Source organism: Pseudonaja textilis, chromosome 2, assembly GCF_049901715.1.
Source record: "Pseudonaja textilis isolate UNSWEBS1 chromosome 2, rPseTex1.2, whole genome shotgun sequence".
Lineage (NCBI taxonomy): Eukaryota > Metazoa > Chordata > Lepidosauria > Squamata > Elapidae > Pseudonaja > Pseudonaja textilis.
This window is the reverse complement of record NC_141991.1, coordinates 157,795,224-157,819,986: the sequence shown is the minus strand read 5'-3', so window position 1 is coordinate 157,819,986 and position 24,763 is coordinate 157,795,224. Positions and strand designations below refer to the sequence as shown.

General features: G+C 40.4%; 1 protein-coding gene across 8 annotated transcripts in view; it reads left to right on the top strand.

Annotated features, from left to right (window-relative positions):
• The first annotated feature begins 588 nt into the window (after positions 1 to 588).
• SIDT1 (SID1 transmembrane family member 1) overlaps positions 589 to 24,763 on the top strand; it is a 65,970-nt gene continuing 41,795 nt past the window's right edge. For 4 of the 8 annotated variants that reach the window (XM_087926182.1, XM_087926179.1, XM_087926181.1 and 1 more), the window contains exons 1-7: positions 704 to 816; positions 918 to 1,502; positions 6,198 to 6,319; positions 9,371 to 9,541; positions 15,528 to 15,573; positions 21,478 to 21,579; positions 23,228 to 23,311. In XM_087926182.1, coding sequence (XP_087782308.1) covers positions 1,296 to 1,502; positions 6,198 to 6,319; positions 9,371 to 9,541; positions 15,528 to 15,573; positions 21,478 to 21,579; positions 23,228 to 23,311 — 732 coding nt within the window. In that variant the 5' untranslated portion in view covers positions 704 to 816; positions 918 to 1,295. The other 4 variants (XM_087926185.1, XM_087926184.1, XM_087926183.1 and 1 more) reach the window with 2 other exon arrangements.

The window sequence follows — 24,763 nt, the reverse complement described above, 5'->3', positions numbered from 1 at the left end:
TATGTATTACACCATTCTTGCCAAATTGCTAACTACCCTTCCAGTGTCAGAAAGTCCACAAGCTTCCAACCCTGGAATCTATTCCATTGCTGAACTGCTCTAATTATTAGGAACTTTTTCTGGACACCCAGGCAAAATCAGTTCCTTCATAATTTAGAGCTGTTGTTTCTTGTCTTCGGAAACAAAACAATTCTTCTCAGTCTTCTGAATAACAACCTTTAGATACCTGAAAATAACAATTATGTCTCCTCATAGTCTCCCCTCCCCCCCTTTGTTCCTGTGTAAGCATGCAGGGCTGGTAATTGGCCCAAATTCTGTATTAATTCTAGTCCTCACATCTCTTCTTTGTTCTTAAGGCCTTACAGGAGAGGGTGAGGGGTGGTGATACAGTATATAAATAAATAGAAGTAAAGAATAAAGTTTGCACGATTTCCTAAGGGCTCTTCCTAGACTAACATCTCAAATCAGTATCACCATCAGAACTCTACCTTGCTGAATCCCGCAATAAAAGTGGGGTAAACCCGGGTATAAACTTCGCTATTAAAAACGAACCCCCGTCCAAAGCATTGCTTACAGAAGGCCAAAGGTGTGGACAAGATAGACCGGACAAGATTGAACGAAACGCACTTAGGAGGTTTCCTATGAAAAAGGCACGGAACTTGTAATTTTTGTCCCCCTGCCGAAGCGAACACGCCAAGCCCAAGCACGGCGGGTGAGGGGGCGCAGAAGGACGGGTTACGCTCCCGCGCTAAGAGGCAACACTCGGGGGACGCGGGTCGCCGGCGGCGGCAGAGGCAGCTCACTTCCTGGGCTCTGGTAAGTTCGACCGGGACATTCTCCACGTTCCGCCAAGGCAGGCAGGAAGGCAGGCAGCGCTTCACCTGCCAGCTTCTCTTCCTTCCTTCCTTCCTTCCTAGACGGATCGAGGTCTCCGCACGTGCCATCCCAGGCTGGATGCGCAGCTGCCGAACCCCTCCTCGTCTGGTTTTTTTTTCTCGTGGAAAGTTGCGTCCAGGGAGATCGGCGTTCTCCTTCCGAAGTCCGGGGAAACCCGGCCTCGCTTCGCCGCCCAGAGGCGAAGACCCACTGACCACGCCTCGACCCGCTACGGATGTCCCTCTGAAATGAGCCAGGTGGCAAGGAAGAAGGGCGGGAGAAGCCCCGGGCGCGGCGAGCGGCCGGCGGCGGCTAGAAGGCAGCGAGGTAGCGAGTAAACAGAGGGCGCCAGGCCCCGGGCTCGCGGAAACTCGCCCCGGCCGCTCTCCTGTCGGCAGCCTCGTCCATTTTCGGCGGAGATGAGCGGCTGGGCAGGGCTGGCCGGGCTCCTCCTGGCCGTGGCTGGAGCTCAGGGGCAGCTGCTGCAGCCGCCGAGGGCATCGCGGAGTAGCCTTCGCCCTGGCGCCGCGGAACATGCCGCTCAGTTCGACCACGTCTTCAACGGGACGGTCAACCGAGGCACGGAGCGGCTGTACTCCTTCAACTACACCAGCCAGGCGGGCCAGGTAAGGTGGCGGCAGGTGCTCCCTGGGGCAGGTGCGGCTGGAGCCCTGGAAGGCTGCGCTGCTCGGAGAGGGTGGGGGTGGGGGTGACTCGGGGGAGCGGAGGGCTGGGGAGACTCGGCTCGGCTGGCGGGCTCCCGTGGCGAGGCGGGAGGAGACCTCCGGGGGGCAACAACGGCTGAAGGCCTGCGGCGGGGCTCAGATGATGGGGAAGGGAGGAGAGGGACAAGGCCTAGCGATTCGGAATTGAAAACCAGTCGGGTTCTTCATTCATTATCCCTTTCAGGTCCCCCTCCGCCTCCGGTTTTGGCAGTTTCCCAGGAGCTAAGCTATTTTTCTGAACTTGCTTTGTTTTTATGTGATTGTTTCTGCAAATAAAACTCCCATTTAAACAAACTTCAGATTTCCCTGTTCTTTCTGAGTCATGACAAATGCTTCTGTTGCTTCCTTGAGATAATGTCAGAGCGCATGTTATCATGGAATTACATAACAGTTAACTCCACATTGGTAATTACAGGTTATTTTTCCATCCATGTATCACATTGGTGGTTGTTTTGTTTTGAGGGGCATAAGCAATGTTATTCAAAGTGCAATAAAAGAAAATGTGTTAATAAGAGATTAAATTAAAGAGATGCTCATTCATTCTCTGTAAATGACCAAGGCATCTCAATGTATTTCTTTCAATTGGGCAGAGTCAGGTTTACATCAGTGTGTGTGTATGTGTAAACCCTGAAGTCTGACAATGCACAAATGAAAGAAATATATATTCTTTCATTCATTTTCTTTAAGTATATTTCTTTCATGTCTATCACTTGCTTTTGCATTCCATCCAACTTACGTACTTTTGACTCTTTCTGTTTTACCATATACCAAAATAACCCATTCGCTTTGCATTCAAAGTACTTTTGCTTCTCCTGATATTCTCCAAATCTCAGTTCTATGTAAGAAAGAGGGCAACGTATTCAGTATATTTGCTTATTTTGATACACGTTCAGTCTTTGCAGTAATATCCTTATTACCCACTCTCTTTTTATCAGCAAAGAAAAAAATACAATTACCTGGAAATGTGAAAAGAACAAATCCTTCACTGAACTAAAACATAAAAATAATAAAGCAAAACATGTAAATATTTAACTTGCCAACCTTATAGACAAGTCAATGTGTGTATGTGTGTGTAAAATATAAATTTAATAATTTTTCATTCCGTATAAGATTATAAGCCAATAAATAAAGGAGAAATGTTTCAATCCTGATGTCAAAAAACTCAAGGTCTCATTGTGTGGCCTCAAACTCACAGAAAGCTACTGTTCTGCAGCCTCCCTTGAGGAGCAGCTGTCTAGAGCAAATGTGGGTGATTTCCCTTTCTTTCATTGTCTAGAGAGGTTTCAAAGAATTGATCTACTCACCGGGTTCTTGATTTTTCCTGTGATCATAAACTCTGCTTTTGCAGAGCTTCTCCAGTTCACTATAACTTTTACCTAGTTACTATCCCTTACACACAAGTGAAGCCTTAATTTGAACAGGCCATGTGGGGTAAAGGTGTGTCCATTGTTCCCATGTCTCCATTTAGCATTATGTCTTCCTGGTGACATTAAAGCATTAGCATAAACGTTTGCTGTGCATTCTAGGCGAATGGCATCTTCTAAGCCCTACACTCCCTCAGTTAAAAGAATAGCCTCCTGGAAGAAGATCCCTCCTCTTTTGAAGAAGCTGCGTCAGGCTACACCTGAGAAAAATGTCTATGGTGAAATATGTTGCCTACACAGGTAGTCCTTGACTTATGACCACACTTAAGCCCAACATTTCTGTTGCTAAGTGATACATTTGTATTGTCCCATTTTACACACTTTCTTGCCACAGTTGTTAAGTGAACCACTGCAGTTGTTAAGTTCATGACATGGTTGTCAAATGAATCTGGCTTCCCCATTGGTTATGCATGTCAGAAACTCACAGAAGCTGATCACATGGCCCTGGGACACTGCAACCATCATAACTATGAGTCAGTTGCCAAGCGTAGGAATTCTGATTAGTGACCATATGGATGCCACAACAGTGATGAGTGTAAAAAAAGATCAGTCGTACATCACTTTTTTCAGTGACATTGTAACTTTGAACGGTCACTAAATAAACTCTTGTAAGTCAAGAACTACCTGTACTTGCTGAGGAGCTTTGTCTTTGGGGGAATACCTTCTGTCTCACATATCTTCCATCTTGGAAGTCTTCTCATCCAACCTCTTCCCTAAGGCAGGAGTCCTTCTTCCATTCCAGACAAATGACTGTCCAATCTTGTCTTGAAAACCTTCAGTGATAGAGCACTCACAACTGCAGAAGGAAACTGCTCCATTCATTCATTGTTCTCACTTTCAGGGAATTTCTCCTTAGTTCCAAACTAGATCTCTCTTTCCACTACCGGTAATTGTTTCTTGTCCTGCCCTCTGCTGGTTTAGAGAATAAGTCCATCCCCTGTGACAGCCCCTCAAGTACCAGAAGAAGCTATCATGTCACCCCTAATTCTTCTCTTCCTTAGGCTAGCTATAGTTAACTTTCCTTAACTGTTCATTATCTCATTTTTCAGGGTTTCCCAGGCATGTCGAATTGATTTTCCTTTTAAGATTTCCATCCAGGACATTCTTTCTAATTTTGCTCTTAGTTTGTTAAAGTCAGCTCTCTTAAAGTCTAAAACAACAGGCTGACTTTGTTCAGTCACTTTTTCCTACTCTATGGTGAATTGTATGACATGGTCAGTGTCCCCAAAAGTTCCTACAATTTCCATTCCTTCAACCAATCTAACCTTATTAATTAGTATAACCAATAGTGTGATTCAATCGGTTCGTACTGGTTTGAGTGAACCAGTTGTTAAATTACCCCTCCCCCTCCTCCCCACTATCAAAGTGGATTGTGGGTGCTGCGCTGCAATGGAGAAATGGGCAATGGAGCGGACAGCGGAGAAGAGGAGAAAGCCGCTTTCCCTCTTTCTTCTTCCTTCTCCTCCTCCTTCCCTTGTGCTGGCTGTTCCATTCAGGGGTGGGCTTCAGCCGGTTCGCACAGGTTCAACCGAACCGGATGTTAATTTTACATCTGGTTTGGTGAACTGGCTGGCCCTGCCTGCCCTGCCCCACCCTTCCCAGAAGTTCCCATGTGGACCATTTTAGATCACAGGTAAGTGCAGGGCCTGTGCGGAGGTTCAGGGAGGGTGAAAAACGGGCCTCTCAGAAGCTCCAGAAGGCCAGAAATGGGCCCGTTTCTGGCCTATGGAGAGCCTTTGGAGCCTGGGGAGGGTGAAAATGGACCTCCCAGAGGCTCAAGAAAAGTCTATGGAGTCCGGGGAGAGTGAAATAGGGGCCCCGCGACCATTTTTTCTCCCTGGGTGGTGCAAGAGGCCAATTAGGCCATGGCCACCATGGTCACACCCACCCAGCAACTGGGCAGAGAACCGGTTAAATTATTTGAAGCCCACTCCTGGCTCCATTGCCTGTTTCCCCATTGCAGCATAGCACAGCATCCACGATTCACTTTGATATCAAGACAGTGGTAATTTACCGATTGCTTCACTCAGGGTCAGATTAGCCATCGTAGGAGGCTCATCTGCATGTGCAGCGGAGCTGGAGGATGAGGATGGGCCATGCCTCCCATGACAGCCAACCTGACTCTGGGCAAACCAATTGTTAAATTAGTTGAATCTCGCCACTGAGTATAACTGAGCTTCTAGTTCCTTCCTCCACCATTTGGGTGACAAAGTTGTCAGCTAGGCACATCAGAAACCTGTTAGATTATCCATTGACTGCAGAATTTGTTTCTCGGTTGTTGTAAGGAAGTTAAAGTTCCCTACTGTTGATCACCTTGGTTAACTGATTAGCAAAAAGTTTGTCTACATGTAGTCCTTGACTTACAACAGTTTGTTTAGTGACCATTCAAAGTTACAATGGCACTGAAAAATGTAACTTATGACTGTTTGTCACACCTATGATCGTTGCAGCATCCCCATGATCACGTGATCAAAATTCAGATGCTTGGCAACTGGTTCATATTTATCATGGTTGGGGTTTCCCTGGCTCACATGATCACTTTTTGTGACCTTCAGATGAGCAAAGTCAATGGGGAAGCCGGATTCACTTAACCAGATTACTAACTTCAGTGATTCACTTACTGTAACAACTGTGGCAGGAAAAGTTGTAAAATGGAGCAAAGTTTACCTAACAAATGTCTCGCTTAACAACATAAATTTTGGGCTGAATTGTGATCATAAGTCAAGGACTGCCTGTATTTCCTCTGCTTGATTGAGTGGCCTGTAGTTTCTTTTTCCTCCAATATTCACCCAAATACTTTCAAGAAAGCTTTTATCCCTAGTATTGCATACTTCTATAGTGGTGTAGCAATTTTTTACATACAAAGGAACTCCTCCCCCTCTTTGAGTCAGTTGGCTCTGTTTCTTTTGAACAATTTATATCCTTTTAGCATATATTCCTATCACTGGTTCCATCCAACTAAGTTTTAGAAATTACAACAGCATTGTACCTGCCCTCGTGTATTAGGATTTCATGTTATCCCTGTTTGTTACCCAAACTCTGAGCATGCATAATGTCTTGATAAGTCTGCTTCTTGTCTTTGTGAGCCGCATCCTAGCTTACTCCCATCAGAAAAGGATTAAAGTAGGCATTCACTGATGGGAGTACCCAGGATGTCTCTTTGTCTGTGCAGGCAGATGCCCTCCGTGTTACCGTGAAGAGCGACTCCAAAGATGACCAGTACCCTGTCTTGTTCGTAGTTCGGCAGCAAAAAGGGGTGCTGTCCTGGCAGCTCCCTCTCATTTTTCATGGGCTGTAAGTAATCGCTTCCTGTCATATTTATTTCTATCCTGTTTAGTTTTTCTTATTCCAACTTCTTACCTCAAATTCCTTCTAAAAAGATTCCTTAAAAGGGAGCTTTTTACTCTTTCCCTGCTAGAGAAGAAGCGTTCCTTCATTTTTTTTCACAACATTACTTTGTCGTCTATTTATTCTTTATTGTACAGAGAATTTACCGAGTTAAGTGTGTAGAGATAAGGACAGATAGTAAGTTTAAAAAATAATTCAGTATTGCCGGTTTAATCTCTTTAATTATATTTAATTGAATCCTAATAGCTATTCAAAGTTGATAGTAATTTCTGATTAAACAACTTTTGTTTTTACAATATTGGTTTTCATATAATCTTGGGCATTACCTTAAGCTGTCATTTGAGTATTTACCTAAAAAGTATGCCTAAAAATTATTAAAATATCCAGCCTTTTCTCTGCTAAAAAGCTTTGTGAGATATATTTTGGATGTGTGAAAACTGTTTTGTTTTTGGAGTTTTGTAAAATAGACAAATGAATTATACCTCTTTTGTGTTATACTTAATGTATTTGTTAAATTTATATATTTATATTAAAATGAATCCAAACTGGCTTGTAGTAAAGTACTGATATAATATGTTAGGAACAATGGGAGTAATGAAAGAAATGGGAGCACAATATATTTGTTTCAGCACAGTCAAGATAAGAGCCCGCTATCTGATCCCACTCAGTAATTAAGAAACTGTTCTGAACAAGCTAGTTTTCAGACTATCTTCCTGTGATAACCCAATTTGGAGGTTAGCAGAACATTAATTCTTGGGGTTTCTATGGCAAAAACAGAAATATAAGCTTTGTAGTACAGGATATCCATTTTTTCCAACATTTTATATTTGATCTGTCAGGGTAATTTCATTCTTTTCAAAAACTTCACCTCTTGAGCAAAAAAAACCAAAAACCTCTAACCACCAGCTTGCATTTATTATCCATCTACAACTGTTTTAATATTTTTACTGCTTCATTTTGGAAATAAAAGAAATGGGTGTCAATGGCTGGCATTCAATTAAAATGATTTCAGGTAGCTACTGGAGAACAAAATGAAAGCCTTTATTGTAGATTGGTATAAAAAATAGGAACCTGTTTTAGCTTTCTGGGATTAGCTTTCTCTGTTCGAACTGAAGCCTGCAGGTCTCTAATCAAGATATCTAGCAAGAAGAATATTGTGTTTTGATTATGCCATTACCTTGTGAAATCCAGGAGAATAAACAGAGATTCTTATTTCTGTTGGAAACCAGTCCACAAACTACAAAAAATACCCCAGGTAATAATTATGAAGTAAAGAAATAACACCTAGATATATTGCAGATTAAAATAAATCCATGTTAAAATATTCTTTGAAAGGTACAATAAATATGAAATAATATTTTTCATATATTAATTTCATTTTTCTAAACACCTGGACCTCCAATATAATTCTCCAAAATTGGATTATTCCAATTCATCCTTCCAAACTCAGTTACATGAGTAATTTTACTTTTTAATCCCTTCAGTTGCTGGGTTTTTTTTTCAAGCATTGCATCTTTTAAGGTACTTAAGACTGCAAGTATTTCAAAAGCTGCTAGGGCATTTGGGCCATACTGTTTGATTAATACCTGTTTCTGTTATATATATATTGCCAAACAAACACTAGAGAGAAATTATACTCAACACATAAACTCTGAAAATATTTTAATAGCTATTTGAAATCAGTTGAGTTAAAGTGTTGATCTGAGCATTCCAATAAAATATATTTTCCTGCTATTACAAAATTCGGCTTATTCCATAACACCAATATAACAATTTATAACAATATGATTTCCTATCATCAAAGTGATTCAGGATCAAAATGTAACTGCTTAGTAATCAAATATGTCTAGCAGTTTCATAGCTGGAAACAAAGATTCCTGTCTAGCAAAGCATATCAGAATTTCCAGAGTGTTAAATCTGTACTCTTCAAATTGGCTGAAGAGAGGAAGACTTATCAAAACTCATCAAAAAATTTGTGCAATAGTGGTTTGTTTAGGGACTCTCTGGCTAACTAATCTTGAAAAGGAGAAATAGAGTCAGACACCGTTAAATATCTGGATAGGAGACCACCAGGAAACCCCAGAGCTATGGTCTAAACTGCGAAGTCAAAAACACCTTAGAAAAAAACAAGAGGACACCCTTTCTGTATTATTGCCAACAAAACTGCAGGGATATGTCCATAAAATCACCAGAAATTGAACTCAACTTGAAGACTTCACTCATTACCTTGCATCTGTTTTCTTGGCCAAATTCAAGTACAGAACATGGATTCTAGGCTGACTGGTGCTGGACAGACTTCAAAGAGAAAAGGTCACCAGCAATTAGGAATTGATGCAGAACAGTCAATAGGCAGATAACGAGATATAAACAGGATTAGTGAAGGTAGATAACAGAAGATAAGGCAATGAGACAAAAGGCATGATAGATGTATGCTATGGAAATTGTTCAGGCTAAAAAGCTAACTTGGATGTCAACAAAGTGCAGGGATTATATTCGGAGTAGTACTAAAGGCCAAGAGATACTCTTCACCCACAGTGCTGGAACTGTTCAATGCCTGAAAGAATAGAGCCCTTGTGACGCCACTTATTGGCTCCTAGTTCATGACATATTCCAGACACAGTAACACTTCTGCTCTGAGTGAAGGAGTTATTTTTATCTCCTCCCTTCTGTTTTAAATGGCAGTTTGTTTTATAACATAGACATAAATATTTGGATGAAATTATCTTCATTTAGATAATATTTTATGGAGTCTGAGTGCAGGACCTATAGGACCCTCGAAGATTTGTCTGACCTCATCTTGCTGTCCTTTAGAAACGCTTTTTAAAAACCTGGCGTTTGAAGAGTCCAGGGCCAGGTTGATTTATGATCCCAGCTGGTAGAGGATGGATAATTAGTATTTAAGTATATGTTTTTCTCCAAAGCATTATACTCAAAACATGTGGGTTTTTTAAAATGCAGGTTTTATTCTGAATGTCAGATTTTGCTTTGTGTTGGCAGTTACCAAAGAAATTACAACTACACAGAAGTCAGTCGTACACTCTGCCCATCTGAGTCTGTACCCATGAATGGATCTTCCGAGCAAATTGTATTTATAAATGTAGCTTCCATGGCTCCTTATGATGCCCACTATCAGCTGCAAGTTACCAAGATTAAGAACTTCCAAATTAGGTGAGTGGTCAGTTTCTGGATTTACCGTTTCAAAACAATGGAAAACTAAAGTTTTGTTGTTGTTATTGTTGTCTGGATCACTATATCAAAAATAGCATTGGCTGAAAAATTAACACAAGAAATCCATCTTTAAGCATCCTTTAGGTAAGGATTATTCTACTCATATTTGATTGCCATGTTCAACTAAATTTATTTATTAATCAAATTCATAGGGATGCCTATCTCCTAGAAAGTGACTTTATAAATATATAACACAGCAATTCTCAATAGATTATCCTTATACAAATATGATTTGGGATATAAATATTAAATATCAATGTTTAAAGTGTTCTTTTCCCTTAAGATTATAAAGGATTATTATATACTTCCATTTATATATCATTTTGTTTTTATTCTTATGCTGTTATTTTCAATGTTTGTTCATCTGTTTAAATAAAAAAACAAAAAACCTCTATATTTTAAAAATTCCCATGGACAAGGGGAATGGGAGGCCAGAGTAAAAAAAAACACTTTTTAAAATTGATTACAAGCTGTTTAGATTGCCTGCATGGAGACAATGCAAGCTGTAGGCATATGTCCCGCTGATGCTGCAGACTGAAGTAGGGGGCGAAATGCAAAACTGAGGATCCCACAAATGTGACAGGAATAACACAAAGAACAAGAAGAGAAACAGCTAGAGCCAAACCCACAGAAAAAACATTAGCAGTACATTTATCAATCTAGGCAATAAGCTATATTATAAGCAGCAAAGGCTTCTTGCTAAAAATATTAGCCTTCTATTATATATGCTGCATATCCCCACTTTTGCGTGTCAAACCAATTTATATGCAAAGCTGACCAGAAACAGAGTGAAGAAAGCAACATAGTGCTAACATATGGCATGCAAGCTAAAAAGGTTTAGCCTGAGTGTCAGCAGCTTGCTGGTAGCATCACCCTGTCTATCTGCATCCACCCAATTTTTCCTTCAGGTTAGGATTCTTTTGCCTATTGGTCCAAGGGCTTGCCTCACCTTTTAGCCTCACTTAATTCTGAGTGCTAATTCTGCATGCATCCAATTCTTGCACCATTCTTAAGAAGAATTTGGAAGGTTTAGAGAAGGACAATGAGGATTATCAGGTAATTAGAAAGTAATTACACAGTTGGTCTTATGAAGACAGAATGAAGGGGTTAGAAAAGTTCAATTTTGAGAAAAAGTAATTGAGAGAGTTTGAATACAACAGCAGTTTTCAAACACCTGAATGCTGTTGCAGAATGGGGAAAATACTATGAGCACAGTAATGAAGTCTGCAATTATTTGCATTTCTTGGATCACAAGGGAAAATTTATTGGAGCACTGGGGAACTATCTGAGAATGAAAAAGAACTGATGTAGTTCCCATATTAAAAAAAACAGATCCAGAAAATTATAGATCAATGAGCCTGACATAAAAACCTGGAAGATGTTGGAAGAGATAATCAAACAACAAATCTACAAACACCTAGAAGCAAACAAAGTTATAATCAGAAGCCAACATGGGTTTGTCAAAAACAGATCATGCCAAACAAATCATGTTTCATTCTTTGACAAAGTGACTAAATTAGTGGATCAGTGAAATGCTGTGGACTTAGTATACTTAGATTTCAGTAAAGCATTTGATAAAGTAGACTACAACTTACTTCTTGGCAAGCTAGAAAAATGTGGGATAGAGAGCATCACCACTAGATGAGTTTGTAATTGGCTAACAAATCATACTCAACGCGTAGTCCTCAATGGAACTAAATATACATGGAGAGAAGTAAGTAGTGGGGTGTTATGTCCTGAGGACTCAGGGAGTTCTCACTCAGGTCCACTCACTTTGTGTGGGCGATATTCCCCCATTCCCATTGGTTGGTTCTCCCCAGCAGCCAGCTATAAAAGCAGGCTGCGGGGTCCAACTGGTTGCTGATTGCTGCGAGCCAGTTCCAGGCTTGGCAAGCACGGTCAGCCCTTTATTTGTAAAATAAAGTACTGTTGCACTCATGCTCTGGTTCAGCCTCTCATTGCTCAAACTTAACACTGGCGACGAAGGTGGGATGGCTACCAGATGCACCTTGCAACCGCTGAGTCACTAGCCACCGATCCGCAGCCCAGAGAGAGCGATCGGCTGGTGATAAGGAAACGCTGATCCGCAGCCAGAGAGAGCGGTCAGCTAACAAAACGAGCGATCAAAAAGAGCAAACGCAGATCCGCAGCCAGAGAAAGCGGTCTGAGTCAAATAGTTAAAGCGTCTGTAGCCGCTTGTTAGCCCCGCTACGGGGAAAGTGAAGCGCTGCGAGCCGCAGCCGCTCTGCATTTGGCGCGAAATTCAAGCGGGTGTCATTTGAATTTCGAGCCGAGTAGAAATCACAGCACAGCGCTGTAGAGAGTCACTAACGCCCACTTTTTGGCGCGAATCAAGACACCTCCAACGGCTAGCAGCCAACGTGGTAACCCAGAGAGAGAAAGAGAGGGTAGGAAAAAGCCTCTCCAGAGCTGATATCACTGGTAACTCACGAGCGCTACGTAGTCCCAGAGAGATTTTTCCGCAGGTAGCCCAGCCGTTCCAGCACCATGAGTTCCAACCCAGTATTTCCAGCGTTTAAACCAGACGAAGAGAAGTGGGAATCGTATAAGAACCGTTTCAATCATTACATCGATGCGGTCGGCCTGGCGGATGCGGGAGAGCATCGGAAAAAATCCTATTTCCTAATCTACTGCGGAGCCACCGTTACTTATACCGCCGCAGCCCTCGTAGCGCCGAGAGAATTGAAAAAGCGTTCCGTGGTCCGAAGTTGCTTGAGATCCTCACTAACCACTACGCTCCCAGGCCTTCACAAATCGCCAGGAGGTTCACGCCCGTATGAGGAAGCAATCAAGTAAGGAGACCATCAATCAATATATGGCCGCCCTCAGAACAGCAGCCCTGCACTGCGATGTTTGGAACATACCTGGAGGACATGCTCCTCGATCAATTAGTTTGTGGGGTCAAGGATCTCAACCTACAGGCGACTGCTAGCTAAAAAGACCTCAACCTCGCATGGCCCAGCGTAGTAGAGGAGGCCCTAGCAGCCGAGCTAAGCAACGAACTCAGCCACACCGAAATTCAGGGCCCAGAGTGCCAAGCTAGCATCGTTCCCAGTCCATTCCGAAGAGGTGGAAGCGGAGGAAGCCCACAACGATGAGAACGATGTCCATCGCCTCACCAATGACAGACGGTCGCAGCGAGAGCTGGGGTGTTATAATGGAAACTCATCTCGTTCTCACCGTTGACCCCCAGGTAGGCCAAACAAGAACACACCGGTCCACCCAAGCACATCACACTGTGCAAACACGAACTGCACCATGCCACTCACAGGAAGAACTAAATATACATGGAGAGAAGTAAGTAGTGGGGTATCCCAGTATTTTTTTGATTCAGTACTCCTCAATATCGACGGTCTAGATGAGGGAATAGAAGGGGAATCCATTAAATCTGCAGAGGATACTCAGCTGTCAAAAATAGCCAACACCCAGAAGACAAGCTCAACATCCAAAAATATCTTTACAGACTTTAACACTGGCCCCTAAAATGAAATTTAACATAGATAAAAGTAAGGTTTTACACTTAGGCAAGAAAGCCAACTGTATAGGTATAGGATAGGTGAAACTTGGCAGATGCCAGTAACTGTGAGATGGATCTTGGAGTCCTAGTGGACAATCACTTAAATATGAGCCAGCCAATAATGTGCGGCAGCAGCCAAAAAAAGTGAATGCGATCCTGGACTGCATTAATAGAGGGTTAGGATCAAGATCTTGTGAAGTTCTAGTACCGCTTTACAAAGCCTTAGTAAGACCACACTTGGAATACTGTATCCAGTTCTGGTCACCACAATATAGAAAAGATGTTAAGAATCTGGAAAGAGTGCAGAGAAGAGCAACAAGAATGATTAGTGGGCGGGAGACTAAAACTTATGAAGAACAGTTACAGGAATTGGGTGTGATAGCAGGATTCCAATATTTGAGTGTCTCCTACAAATACAAATGAGTCAAACTATTTTTCAAAGTACCAGAAGGCAAGACAACAATGGTTGGAAAGTAACCAAGGAGACAAGCAACTAAGGAGAAATTTTCCTGAGAGCAATCAATCAATGGAACAGCTTGCTTTCAGAAGTTGTGGGTGCTCTATCACTGGAGGCTTTGAAAAAGAACCTGGAATGGTATCTGAAAAGGTACAGGGTCTCCTGCTCAAGCACTAGAAGACCTCCAAGGTTCCTTCCAACTCTGTTATTCTATGTTCTCTGTTCTTTGTTTTCAACACTTCATATTCAGGACAATAGAAGAAGTCATTATCCGCAGAGGAGGAACTTGTTTTGCATCAAATAAATATGATACATTTTTTAAAAAAAATTAATGGATTCCTTGTAGCTTTAAAGGAAAACAATCCAGAGTCCCTCTAAGAGTGAGATGGAAGTTCTTAAATATGACAGATAAATAAATAAATAAACACATTAATTTTTTTTCATCCTATGACCTCTTTACAGTTGCAAGTAGACAGAATAATTTTTTTCAGGGTAGTTTGATACTATGGTACTGTTTTGCAAGTGTTTGAAGAAAAGGTTTAAGACAAGTGTTGTTGCTTATGCTTTATTTTTAGGTATTTGTATTATTTTAATGCACTTGAGAATTACTAGGTAAAATCCACAAGTGCATATCTGCTGTTACGATGGCTTATGTCCGCATGGTGCACTGCGGCAGTGATTTTATATTCCCTCCAAATCTTCCCTCTGTATCAAAATCCTTTTGTTATTATTTTTTCTGTAGATTAATTTTTTTAATCCTCTATTTTTTATATACTGTTGATGATTTAAGCAACTTCAGGTTCTTTGTGAAATAATGATGTGTCATCAGTGAAAGTATCTAATAACCATGTCTACTTTTGGTCTCCTTTTCAATTATCTTTGTTTTTTCAAGTATCAGGATCTTCTCTGATAACTCCTACCCTTGCATCATGTATCCAAAGTATTTAGCTTCATGGCTAGAGTTTGGGGAAAGCAATCTGGTTTCATCTGGTATTGAATAATTTGCTCTTTGTGGTTCAAGGTATTCCCAAAATTTTTTTTCTAGTATCAATATTCAAAGCATCAATTTTTCTTTGTTCATTTTTTTAATGATCCAGCTTTTACAGCCATGTGTTATATTTGGAAACCTATGGCTGCGACAGTATCTACTTTGATTGTCGCTGTGGGGTTTCTGTTGTTTAGTACTGTATTTTGTGTAGATATGCCCAAGTAATATAAATCTGTTCCATGGTTAAAGTCATCTTCCCTGTGAATTTTTGAGTCTAGGAAGATAAAGATGTTAGTGCTTCAACTTTCCCTATTTGCATTGAATTAAGTCTATCTTCTGTCATCTGTTTTTATTACTATCAGCATAGCATATCTGCATATCAGATGTTGTTGAATTTTGTCCCAGAGTTTTAATTCCTGTTCTTCTAGTCTAACATTTCACATGATATGGTCTGCAAATAAGCTAATAAATAGACAATGTACAACCTAGACATGCTCCTTTTCCAATCTTGCCTTACTTGCTCTGTATTCTCTTCTAACTGTTGCTTCCTGATCATCATACTTCAATAGGCATAGAAAGTAGCCGAGTTCACAGTTTTCAAAGGCTGTCCATTTGTTGCGTTCTACACAATCAAAAGCCTTAGTCTAATTGATACGGCAAAAACAGGTGTCCTTCTGGAACTTCACTGTGTTTTCCTTATAAAGAGAGAGAACCAAATATTTGAACTCTATAATGTATACAAGATATTCATCATTAGGGTTTTTGCGTATTCTAAAATCATCTATATTCATATTCATCAGTCACATGGGTGAAGCTAATTTGGAAAAATGAACCTAGCTGTGGATATCTAATGAAGTTCTTACCCTACAGTTTCTAACTGCTATCTTACCTGTATGTTTCATATTTTATCTTAATATCTGGACACATTTCCTTTTTTTCGCAGCATGGACACTACTTTTACATTCACTGCCAGCCCCTCTCAGCCACAGGTAAGTGATAATAATTATATATGGTAATGATAAATACCATCTTTTCAAAGTTTAATTTAAATCCAAGGTGTTAGAATATTATTTTTGGCTATTTATTACAATTGGACGTATTTGCCCTATATTACAAATTGTAGGGCAGAATGGAGCCAAATTAAACAGCTATTAATAAAAAAGCCTCAACATTATAAAATCAATGCTTATACATAGATTAAAGCCTCCAGTAAGACACAAATGTTTGTATAAATAGCCAGATCTTCATACTGGAAGGAAGTCACTATTGCTGCCAACTGTACAATGTTATTCATAGGCACTGAAATGAAATTGCATTCATGCCATGCTGTACATTACTATATACAGTAATGGGCAGCTCTTAATGACAGGATGAAGAGAAGAGTCCAAGAAGGTACAAAAGCAGCTCTTCTTCATTTAAGTCAATATCTGTGTAGGACTTTGGCATTACTAACTACCTCTATATAATGGGCAGAGAGGCATGTGTAAATTGATAAAATCTCTCTTCTGTCTTCTTGGATTCTTGAGTCCAAACTAGATAAATCTCCCCTGGAGGACATGGAATGCCTATATATAATGGCAACTCTAATACTCCAATCTAGATAAATGCTATACTAGTATCTGGGTATCTGATGCTGGATGACATCAATGCTAACTCAACAAGGTCCTCTACAGTACTCAGGTGTGGATATTTAAGCCAGGGAAGAACAAGGTTCATTGGTTTGATCTTGCAGTATTAGTATTAGAAGCTGCATGAACCTGATAACAAAATTGAATAAATACGTTAAATCTCTTTAAGATCCAGGTTGTATTGGCAATCAGTCTCTGATCATTACATCAGTTGACGATAAAAGAGATGCCAATAATGATTTCCTCAGGGATGAAGAAACCAACCTGGCATATATTATCCACATCTAATTTATCCTATTACCCTTGTTTGTAGAACAACAGAAACATTAAAATAGCAAAAAATATAATTTCAAAACAGCATTCTTTAATAAAGTGAATCAGAAATATAAGACATAATGGAAATGTGGTTTCTACTACACTTTTTCATTCTTTAAATGCTATTAGTTTTTGAAAGAAAGGTCCTTTCTGCATGATGTCTTGCTTATCCAGTGCAGCTTCTGACCCATAATGTCCCACTGAAACATACAGGGAAAATCTAACAGTGGAAATCAGCAACAATATAAGTTTTCCAAATTTCCAGTACTGCAATTCCATAAAAATAAATAAACATCGATAAAATATGTAATAGCTAAATAAATAGGCAAAACTGTTGCGAATAGGAGATGGTTTTGACAGGTAGCTAGAGTCATTCAGCAGCGTAATTTAATTTAGTTTACCTTTATTGTCATTGCACCTCGTACAACGAAATCAAACACAATCTTCAGGGCACATCATGACCATGACCATGAAAATAAACACAAACACACATCCTTCACCCTTCACACATTGAACCGAAAATACCCAACACCACACCAACACTGCACTATACAGCAGAATTCAAAAGAGCTACTGCCCTGGGATAGAAGCTGTTTTTCAGCCTATTTGTCCTTGTTTTTATTATTCTGTACCGTCTGCCAGATGGTAATAGTTAAAAAAAAGTGTTCCCAAGATGAGATAGGTCTTTGAGAATGTTTTGAACTTTCTTAAGGCAGCAGGAGCTATAAAGCTCTTCCAAAGAGGGGAGAGGGCAACCAATGATCTTCTGGGCAATGACATTAACCCTCTGGAGTGCTGTCCTATCTGCCACTGTGCAATTGGCAAACCATTACAGAGGTGCCGTATGTTAAAATGTTCTCTATGGTGTAGTGGTAGAAGGTCACCAGCAGTTTTTCATTCAGTTGTTGTTTCTGAGAAGTCTCAGGTAGTATAATCTCTGCTGGGCCCTTTTGACCAGGGCTGCAATGTGAGCATCCCAGGTCAGGTCTTCTTTTAGGGTAACACCCAGCAACTTAAAACTGGCCACTTGCTTCACTCAGTCTCCATTGATAAGCAAGGGCTGGATGTCTGATCTGTTCCTTCTATAATCCACTATAAGCTCCTTGGTCTTATTGGTGTTGAGGACCAAGTTTTTGTCTCCACACCACGAAAGCAACCAGTCCACCTCATCTCGGTAGGCAGACACATCCCCCCTGTAGATAAATCCCACCACTGTTGTACCATCAGACCCTCTCTGGGGGGAGACAAGTCAGTCTTTTGTAGGAGAGCAGGGATAGTCTGGTAACAAATGGTCAATAGGTGGACATTAGGATCAGGACTAGGATAATCCAAATGGATGGAGTAGAAATCTACAAAATATACCAAAAAATTGGCAGAAACAGACATCATTTTTTTAACCAATGAAAACAATATGAAATATATTTTTTTAAAGTGAAGCACCCCTGCAATCTACATACTATGTAGACTATCACCTACTAGAGAGTCTCAATAAAAATATTTTAACATATCACCCTAATTTAAACCCTACTCTGTCTATATGCCTGATGAAGTGAGCAGCTTCTGTCTTTTAACAAAATTTTGTCAGTAAGAAAAGCTGCAACCAGATTTTTTCTGATTTTCACCAATGTGATGTGACTGAAAGGAAAGCTGCATAGTAAACTGCATTTTTTTTCCTTCTGTTCAAGTCACTTGAGATTCTGCCTTGACTAGTCCCTGCTGATTTTTTGGCAAGGTTTTTTCGGAAGTAGTTTCCCATTTTCTCCTTCCTAAGGGTGAGAGAAAGTGAGTGGCCCAAGGTCACCCTGTGGGCTTTGTGCCTAAGGCAGAATTAGAAAGAAATGGTAGGTTTAAGCCTTAAAACAGGAGATGTAAGGGCACAGATAACTAAGTAAAATGTTTCTTAGAGGAAGGCCATGTTGTGTGCCATGTAATCCCACAATGCAAGCCAAAAAAGTGAATTCCACTTGATAGTATAATCAATTACTCAGGCATAGAAGGACTTCCTTCTACTCCTTCCTTCCGTTCAGCAGAAGTAAAACTTGGATAGGCATCTGTCCATATTTTAATTTGAATTTCTACACTGAGCATGGAGTTGAGCTTGAACTAAGTAATCAAATCATAGAATTGGAAGTGACTTTAGAAGTCAACTAGTGCAACCCTCTGCTTAGTACACTTTCAGGAAGAGCACTTTTGACAAACAACTATTTCACCTCTGAAGATCTCCAACAGAAAATAACTTTCCCCTATATATGGCATCCTCTTCTATTAGCTGGCAGCTGCTGTGATCAGGAAGTTCTTCCTCTGCCTGGCCTATACCAACTTCCTTGTAATATTACCCTCTTGATTCTGGTCCTGCCCTTGAGGCAAGAGAGATAGCAATATTTGCTTACAATAGCAGTAGACAGCAATATTTGATGGGTGTGTTAGCCCTTCAAATATTTGCAAACTGGTGTCATTTCTCCTTCAGTTATTTCTTTTGAAGGTTAAATATAAGTAGACTTTTTAAACCATTCTTCAGAGGCAATGGTTTCCAAACCTTCAGTATATTGTGTGGTAATTATCAAATCAGAAAGCTTCTAGAGGCAATGCTGAAGGTGTATTTCCTTGACAATAAAAAGCAGAGGAGCAGGGTTTGGCCTGGCAGGGGACACTTATGGGCTTCTTTGCCTTCATCCCCCATCTTAGTTTGTGCTTATCCTCTGCTCATTCAGTTTCCAGCAATATCTGGCCTCACTCACCTGTTAAAAGGTTGCCGCATTGCCATCCCTTCAAAAAAAAGGGGAAACTGAATGCCTATTTTTTCCCTTTTGGTAAAATGAACTGATTTTTTCCAGAACCTCCTAATTACAGATAGTCCTCAACATATAACCAGAACTGGGATCAGAATTTCCATTGCTAAGCAAGGTGGTTGTTAAGTGAGTCATGCCCAATTCTATGGCCTTTTTTGCCACAATTGTTAAGCAAATCAGTGCAGTTAATATGGTCATTAAGTGAATCCAGCCTCCTCCATTGACTTTGCTGTGGGAAGCCTTCAGATAGTGATCACTAAATGTTTTTACGAACGGCCTGATGGGAATAGTAGGCTTTTAATTGTGAGTTATTTCCCCAACTAAATATTTTAAAAATGAGAATAGTAAAATCCAGTATGAAAATAAAAATCAATAAAATGAAAGTGGGCCATTTTGGGTCCTTAGAATGCCTTACAAGGCTGATTTGGTCCTTGGTTTTGTACCCCCAAAGATACCTGATTTGCTTAACAATTGTGGCAAAAAAGGCCATAGAATTGGGCATGACTCACTTAACAACCACCTTGCTTAGCAATGGAAATTCTGATCCCAGTTCTGGTTATATGTTGAGGACTATCTGTAATTAGGAGGTTCTGGAAAAAATCAGTTCATTTTACCAAAAGGGAAAAAATAGGCATTCAGCAGTTAAAGTGAGGTGGGGAAGCTTTGATAACTGTGCCAGAAGAGCACTGAGCATTATAAAGGTATGGTGGAAAACAGGAAGGCATTTCCTTAATTACCCCAAAGGTGCTTTTCAAAAGGCAGGTGACTTTGTTTTTCCTTGAAGATGTTTTGCTTCTTCAGTTCTGAAGTTCTTTAAATCTTTAAATATAAGGGGAGCCCCAGTTACCTGAGATAGTCATGCTGATGCCACCATGCATCTCAGTCTGTGCCTGGCTTGCCCTATTGTCAACCATGACCTGGATGACTGTGTTCTGGTTCGCCGGCAGCCTGTGCAGACGGCAGTGGAATCGGACAGTGGGGAAGAATGGGGATCAGTCTGGGAGTCTGGAGAGGATGCAGACGAGGGTCTGCATCCGATGCAGAGATGGGGCCAGGACCATCTGGGAATGGGGTGCTGATTCCGGAGCCTTCAGAGTCTGGCAGCAGCGAGGCTGAGGAACAAGGGGAGCCTGTTCCCAGTGCGTGTGTGCGCAGAGCTGCTAGAAGGCAAGAGCAGCTGAGACAAAAAGGGTGACTCAGGAGTAAGGCTTGGAGGTGATTGCCCCTCCCATAAGGTATAAAGGACAGGCAAAGGTAAATAAATCTTTGTAGGAAGCAATGTCATTTGTTCTGTTCGGATTAATCCTTGAAGCTCTGTGTGGACTTTGTACTTCCATTGTTTTTTTTATAATTCATTTGGCACTCTAGCTGTTGGCAGCAATTCAAAGGAGAGAAAGGTGGGTGCTTATCTTGAAGGGATTGTTTGGGACTCATTACCGGCTGGGAATGAAAAACAAGAGTTATTTTAACTAAGCGTGTGCTTAATTACGGTCTCAGGAAGCCTTGGTCAGAACAGACTGAGAATCCTCATAGACATTTCCTTCATTAAGTAAAAGCTTTGTCATCTCTTCCAAGCCATTAGAGATATAATAATTTTTATTTTATTCTTAATTTCTTAATTTCCCTTTAGATTAAAGATTAATTTCCCTTTAGATTAAAGTTAAGCAATTATATATTCACAAACTGGAACTCTTCCAACCAGGCACTAACCAGCCCAAAGTTTGGTTTACTGTGGTGAAATTGTTGTATTGTGTGGATGTGAGAGCAGTTCCCTGAGTGGCCAGTAGCTGAAAAACTTGCTTCATTTAGCATCCTTCTCATACATAATATACATTTTCATAGGGTCTCTGGTGGCTGATAGTCACTCTGGAATTTGTGCTGCTATTGGTTGAGGGATTATTTATTGATCATATTTATGGGATTAATTTTTGGTTGGGGTTTGAGTTTAATGCTGATTAATTATGTGGAGATCCTTACTCCCATTTAAATAAACCCAGGTGGAGCTCTACTTTAAATGTTACCACTCAACAGGGCAAGTCAGGTAGAGACTCAGAAGGCATGATGGCATCAGCATGACTATCCTGGATAAATGGGTCTCACTCATACTTAAAGATTATCCTTATAGCAGATAGGATCATAAACATATTTTCTCCCTTCATAGTACTTTTTGTACCAGTTCCCTCCTGATGTGGATTCTGTCATTGTCAGAGTGATTTCTAAGACAATCTATCCCTGCTCTGTGGTCTCCATCCAAGATATTGTGGTAAGTCCTGCTAGTTTATGATAGGCTACTTGAATATTGGCAGTGTTTGTCTTTGCTTATGGTACTGTTGCTGCTCAGTTGTAATATTTAATGTGGTGTGAATCAGATTTGGAGCATTCCTGCATTCTGAGCCAAATTGGGCAGCTCAGACAGATCTGAGGTGCCTTCAAAGCAGGTAGATTCCAAGCCTGAATCCTCCCAAAATTGTTTGTGTTCACTTAGGACACAGAGAGAAAAATAGTTCGACTGAAAACTGATTAATTTCTTGGCAACCTTTATCCAAAGAAGACAAATATCCAGTTCAGAGAAGAGGCATGCAGAGATAACCCTGAAAAAGGAATTCAAGGAAGGGTTACATTAACATCTGCTTAGCTATGAAAGAAAGGAGACCGTGAGAAAGAAGCTCAAGATTGTCCCACCTTGATTTTCTTGGGTATAAAGAGAAGGACAGAGAGAAACCCTTGTCGGGATTTCAAGATTGTGTTATTACACCTTGCAACAGAGTTCCAGTAGCCATTGTAGAGGCTGTTTCCTGACTCGACTTTTCTCAGAGGACTGACAAATTGGCTGAGGAGGAAGGGAGGGCATTGTTTTTGTTAGTGACATTACTAACTTCCAGTAATAATGAACAAGAGCAGTGATGATAAAACAGTCTTGTTTTACTTTCGAAGTGTCTCACAAAGAAGAGGCAGGTGCTGTTTAGGAGGAAAAGCTGTTTCTGCCTTATTGAGAGTGGCAGCCGTACAAACGTGGGATGGAGACACAGACTCTGCATGGCCCAAACTTGTATTGTCCCCCTTTTCCATAAGGCAGAAATGATACTACCTTATTACCGTCATTCTTTCTGTGTAGAAGGTATTTTTTTCATTCCTCCCCTATTCATTTCCTTCTTCCCTTCCCATGTTTGTTCCTTTTCCCCATTTCCCAGGTCAGATAACCCTTAGCTTCATCCCCATCTCACCTTTTCTTTTCCCTGTTTCTGCTGCTTGGAGGGAGAGCAATGTTTGTGGATACATGCATATTTGTGTGAGTATGTGCAGAGAGTTCCTTGTGTAGGCTCAATTGTTTTCTAGAGTATGGCTTTTATGTGAGTTTGTTTGGGTGTGCGTACACTCACAAGTGTAGAACTCCTTATCTTATTTGTTTGTTTATTTATTTATTGTTACTTGTTTATAGGGATGGTTGGCATTTCTGCAGGTGGTTTACCTGAATTTGGCAACCCTATGCTGAGAAAGTGGGAAACCTGCCCATTGCACAGGAGTTTTGTGTGTGTCATTTGTTTCTTCTCTAGTATTCATTTTGGGAGAAGGGTTCTTTGAAATTCAAGGTCATCTTCCATTTTGATAAAGGTGGTGTATAATAGTACCATGTGTTCTTTAATATTTCTTTCTTCTAGGCAGAAACATTTTTTAAAAATGGTATACAAATTAAGCAAGCTCAAAGTGGCTCCAACAGGGAGCAACTGAATTGCTCTGTGGTGTAATGAAACATGGGAATAAACTGAAAGTTTGAAACAGTTTGAATGGCCCTCTTCTGAACTGTGATCGAGAGAAGGAGAGAATCGGGAAGTCCTGCCAGGAATCAATTCCAATAATCAAATATACACAAGCAGAGGTAGCTCTCTAATCAGCTTTTTCATCTGTTGCAGTGTCCAGTTTATGATTTGGATTATAACGTGGAATTTAATGGAGTTTACCAATCCATGACAAAGCAGGCAGCCCTCACTGTGCAGGTGAGTGGGTGGTGCTGTCTACTGCAGTCAATCTGCTTTTGTTGGAGGGGACCAACTAAACCAATTTGCAGTCAATAATGTGGATGGATAGAGACATTTTGGAAGGTAGAAGCTTGGCTGGGAACATCTGTCCATATTTAGGGAGAAGAGCATGGGGAAGCTGGCAAGCATAATAGAGGACAGGCAATACTAGGCCAGGAGAAGTTGACTGCAGGCAGATAAGGAATGATTGAGTAATGTGGGACAAGTCCAACAAAGGGAGGGAGAAGGAATCAAATGTAAGGAAAAACATATCAGAATATTGTACGTTTCCTTGAATTTGAATATGTCGATGCTATGCGCGCACACAAAAACATACCTGCAAACAGTTGAGAAGTCTCAAGGAGTTAATTTTCATTAGGAGTACTAGTGAGAGCATGGTCACTAAACCAGAGATAGCCGATAATCTTGGGTCAAGAAGCATATTTGGAGTTTTGAGAAAATGTTGAGGGAAGCATCATGGCCCCCTAGACCTCTTTGGCAGCTCCAGAAGACACCAGGTGTTCCAATTTTTGAAAGCATAAATAGCCCTTTTCAGGATCATGATTTCCTTCTTTAGAAAAGAATTAGGGTCAAAATAGGTAACTTAAACCTCTTGGAAGCTCGAGACCCTCTTTTCTGTAATAAGATCTTAACTCCAATTGTATTTTAAATGTTTAGTTATACAGTAGTTTATTGTGGTCTTCTACTAGCATAAAGTAAAAATGTAGACATTATGAAATTAACAGCTACTGTATGTCTTGAAAACAATCTGTGAAGATAGTGAGTTAAAAGATAGCAATTAGTATTAAAAGATAAAGTTAAAAGATGGCAAAATAAAAGCTTAAAATGTTTATAAAATTAAGAACTACAAAAAAACCTCTAAACTAAAATGAAAATTTAATTAAAATTAACTGCTGAATAAAATATACTACAATTGCAAAAACATTTAAAGGAAAAAAACTCATTAAAATTCAGTTGTGGCGAGAAGTTATAGAACTGAATAACCAAGAAATAGCAGGATAATAATTACGACTGATTAGCTTAGCTGGCACTGACTACCTGGCAAATTTTACACACTATGCAATGCAAACATGGCAACGTTACATTAAGAGAGAATTACACTCGGGGAGCACATACAATAAGTCAGTATGGCCTGGGAAAATACAAATGGTTGTGTAAAATGGGCAGGAAAGGAGGACAGGCTGGAAGGGACTTGGGAGGTCTTCTAGCCTAATGTAGCCCAAGGCAGAAGACTTCATTCCATGACATGGTTGGTGGCATCTTGAAAGCACAGATGTTCTTGGAAGAAGATCTTTCTTTCATCTTCCATCTAACACAGCAAAAGAAAGGCATTGGTAGTGAGCCAGATCTTTCAATGGGTAGGAGCTGTGTAAGATATGCAGCTGTTGTTACTATATATATATTACAGTA